This window comes from Monopterus albus, unplaced genomic scaffold (genome assembly GCF_001952655.1).
Source record: "Monopterus albus unplaced genomic scaffold, M_albus_1.0 scaffold96.1, whole genome shotgun sequence".
Taxonomy (NCBI): domain Eukaryota; kingdom Metazoa; phylum Chordata; class Actinopteri; order Synbranchiformes; family Synbranchidae; genus Monopterus; species Monopterus albus.
The window spans coordinates 2,720,909-2,724,898 of record NW_018127976.1 but is presented as its reverse complement, the minus strand read 5'-3'; the positions used below and the strand labels follow the sequence as shown (position 1 = coordinate 2,724,898).

At 44.3% G+C, this 3,990-nt stretch overlaps 1 protein-coding gene across 6 annotated transcripts in view; it reads right to left on the bottom strand.

Moving 5' to 3' along the window:
* Positions 1 to 3,990, bottom strand: part of arhgef4 (Rho guanine nucleotide exchange factor (GEF) 4) — an 84,463-nt gene that overhangs the window by 12,519 nt on the left and 67,954 nt on the right. Inside the window, exon 1 of one of the 6 annotated variants that reach the window (XM_020608916.1) lies at positions 1,815 to 1,903. The exons of the other annotated variants lie outside the window; for them this stretch is intronic. Within the exon in view, the coding sequence (XP_020464572.1) occupies positions 1,815 to 1,847 (33 nt within the window). The 5' untranslated portion in view covers positions 1,848 to 1,903. Of the gene's footprint in view, positions 1 to 1,814; positions 1,904 to 3,990 lie in introns of those variants that run through there. 6 annotated transcript variants of the gene reach the window in all.

The following is a 3,990-nucleotide window of genomic DNA, read 5'->3' as shown; positions in this document are numbered from 1 at the left end:
ATTATGTAAGAATGTTAACAGTCTGTAATATTTTTTAGTATATCACTAGCGTGGTGTAGAACAAAATTATCTATGTAGAGATACTGCTTGCAAACCAATGATGGTAAGATGATGTTATGGGGTAGGACTAGATAAGTCTAACTTCTTCCTACTCCGTTCAAGCATGTACTAGGTATAAGCAAATTGATAATGGATTAGCATTTGTGGATATGTGTGAAATTATGTGTGTTGACATATTGACTGTCTTTACATGCTTGAAAGAATAAAATCAATCAATCAATCAATCAATTGTGCTGCTTACTCTCTCACTCCTGCAAAGGCAACACAGATGGCACAGGACCACATCAGCCCAGCATCAGCCCAGCATCCCTCCTCTCTGCAGGCTCATCTCTCCCAGGGATATAAAGCAAAGTCTGGATGCCTTTCCCATCACTACCCTAGCGCTGCTGAAGACATTTTGTTTTCCTCTCTGTGATCTGGCTCTCAGCTCCACTGAGCCATCATAGTGATGAAGAAAACAGACAATGAGGCTGTTGCTAAGAAACACACCCACACCATCTTGCCTCTCTGCTGCCTTTCTCTCCAGATTCCTCTTTGATACACAGTGCCACAATGTCCTCTTATTAAATGTTCTGATAGTACCACATAGCTTGTTGTAAATAGGTCGAGCATTACAACAGTATTCGCAGGACACTGGTCACCATGTCACTATGCTAACAACTGTGGCTAACCTAGGCCTACCCAAAGCCTAGTTCAAACTTCAAACTTGAACCTTTAAACCAAGTCTTTACATTCACACAGCATGCATTTGCAGATGATTTAAGGTCATTTTATGTGTTCAGGCCTGTGACTGTATTAAACTAAAAACAATCTGAAATGGAAAAACGGATCTTTGCAACCTGTGCTGAGGGGATTGTGGATGTTTTTTTGTTTTTAGGGCTCATAAACCAGAGAGTTTAGATATGCCTGGTTTATTTCATATATTACTCACGTGAATACAACTATGTATTTAGGTGACACTTTCAAAAACTCTTCATAAGATGATAAACAAATATAAATAAATACACAATAAATAGGGATCTTTCACTTTTACTCCTCACAAACATCTTTTGATTTTCTTTTAAATGTTTTATTTTGTCATCCCTACATTGCAACTATACTGCACTGTTGTCAACTATTCCCAAATATTTAAAGATGCCAAATCAATAAAATTAATATTTTTCTTTTAAATGATAATTGTTATGTGCAATAATATACCATGACTGTAAAGATTCTTAAAATGAATATGCAATATGGCAGATGTAGTCACTTGGTAATGTGTCATGACTCACATACAGAGTCTCTCACTCACAAATTGTATACCGTGAGATGGTCCCTGAACAAAAACAAAGGCTACTTCTTTTGAACACCTTATAATCTAAACCTGTTCAGACTGTCTTCAGGTGGAACAAACAGGCTTGGCCGGGGTCCACCGACAGACTAGAGAAGTCAGGAAGTGAGGGACTAACACTTTGTTGGTTTTGGTCAAATCGTGGGATTTGCTGATTGTAAACACAGACTAACACAAGCCTCATCCTTCAATCAGCACAACCCACCCCAGTACAGCATGGGGTGGAGACTGTCTCAAAACAAGACAAATCAAACCAAAACCATTTACATTAATAGTCATTAGAGATATTAATGCGTTTCTACAGATCAGATCAATCTGCCCTTTACAGGTTCCATTGCTCAAATACATTTCTCTTGTTTACATTTCTGAGGTCACACGTTTATACACATCACCGATTCTCACGCTCCTTCTCCTCCTGGTTTACCTGTGCTGAGCTGCTGCCATGCTGGACACCCATCAATCCCAGCGGTCCAGCTCATGAACAGAGCAGTCCTCTTCTGCTCTGTCTCTCTCTGCGTTTCAGTTTATCTGGTCTTTTCCTCCATCTAGATGCGTGCGTCCACGTATGCGTGTGCGTTTTATGTGAGAAAATACTGGTCTCTCCGTGCGCTCTACTGGAAGGCCAGCAGGAACATGAGCACCACGTTGATGATGATGAGCAGCATCATGATAAGGAACACCACCACTTTCTGGGTTTCTGGAGGAAGGTTGCAGCGCAGCATGGTGTTGAAGAATCCCATCCTCTGCCTGCTCCACCTTCCCGAGCCGCTGCCGCGAGCCATCAGTTCTCTGGCCTCGTCCTGTTCCTCCTCCTCACCGCCGTCACCCCTCTCCCACCGCCTTTCCCTCAGTGCCGGGCCCCCACACCACACCGCGTCACCTCGTTCTCTCCCTCGACTGTCGCCGTCCTCTGGTGCTGACCTCCTCTTCCGCTCAGCTCCGGCGATCGCCGCCTCTGCTTCTCCTGCCACTTTGCCGATGCGCAGCGTTGCCCCGGCCTGCCAGTGGAGGCTGGGTGCCTATCTGTGTCAGCGGCTGTGAATCTGCGCGCTGCTGCGAGGTGTGTGTTACGTGCTCAGCATCCCCCTTCTCATTTATCCACCCCCCACCCCCTTTGAGGTTTTGACGAACAGGCACCTCCTCTTCTTTCTTATTTAGAATTTTTCGATTCTCCACTTTTTTTTTGCCTTTCTCAGTCAAGACAGGATGCTGCAAATTTCTGGTTCATGCTCATGACTCCTCTCATCCTTCGTTCTCTCTTTGGCTTGGTTTTTCCACCCTTTCTATCCCTTTGTCTTTGCCATACAGTCAGTGTTGCCTGCCCACCTCTCCTCTCTTTTAAGGGCTCCTGCTAAAATGGTGCTCCGTGCGCAGACGGGTGCTGTGCTGCTTCAGCCGTCCATCTAACCACCGAGATCACCGTCGTTTCTGTTTTTTCCCAATGCCCACCCTTGCACAGCTAGCGGCCAATCAGGATGCAGAGAATGGCAGCGTATTCCACCATTGTAAAACCTGGCAGCGTAACGGGGATGGGGTTGGGGCAGGCTGTTTGGATGAGAGGGGCAGAGGGAGGGGTACAGTGGAGGCTATGCAGAATAATGGATGGATAGATCTCAAAGAATAAGGGAAACTGTTAGTGTGTGTGTGCGCGCGCATCTGGTAATACTCATATTGTGAGCAGGGGGGTCTTAGACGAATAGGCTGCAGCCTGGAGCCTCACCAGCAGGGGGCCTCGGTGAGCCATATGAATGGATGAATAATTAGAATGTTTAAATTATTTTAATTAGTATTTGTAAGAAGAGCTTTCCTATGACTTTAATTTTGTAATCATCGTGTGACTATAATAGCTATAGCATTTAGCTTACATTTATTAAAAATCAAGCCCAAGCTGTTTCTGCAATTTTGCCTGTGACCCCATCACAACGGATGAACCCAGTACCTGGAAAACACGAAAGTGAGGTACAGAAAAGGAAAAAAACGATTGCTGAAGATTGCTAAAAGTGAGAAAATACTTAAGGAAACAGTAAAACTTACAGCTTATTTCAACAAAACAACTGATGATGATGAAAACAACAACAAATCCGCTGGTGGAGCAATACACCGGGGTATGGCTAACAAAACTACTGTAGCCTCCTTGATAACAGCAGCACTGCTTCACCGGTTGAAACCTTGGTTGAAACTGAGTCAGCTAGCATTAGTAGCACCTGTGTTGCAGAAGAGGAGCTGGAAACTGTGGAAAGCCAGAAAGTTGCACCAAATGAAGAAGAGGAGCTGACATTCTCCACCACTGGCTGCAACACTGGGGGAAACAGGGTCACAGAGGACAGCTGGAGGGAGGACAAGATTTCACTACAAATCTGCATCCTACACCTCTTCACTGAGTTTACTTATTAAAGGAGAAGGAACTATATAATGTTTTCCCTAATGTGGACATTGCCTCAAAGAGCTTACTCCGCCTGTATCAAATGCAACAGGTGGATGTTCCTTCTCCACACTTGGGATAGTTAAAAATACTGCAGACTAAAGACATCAATGTATGAACAGCATCTAAATCACTTAACCATCATGTCTCTGCAACGCCTTGGTTTGTCAGCTGAACT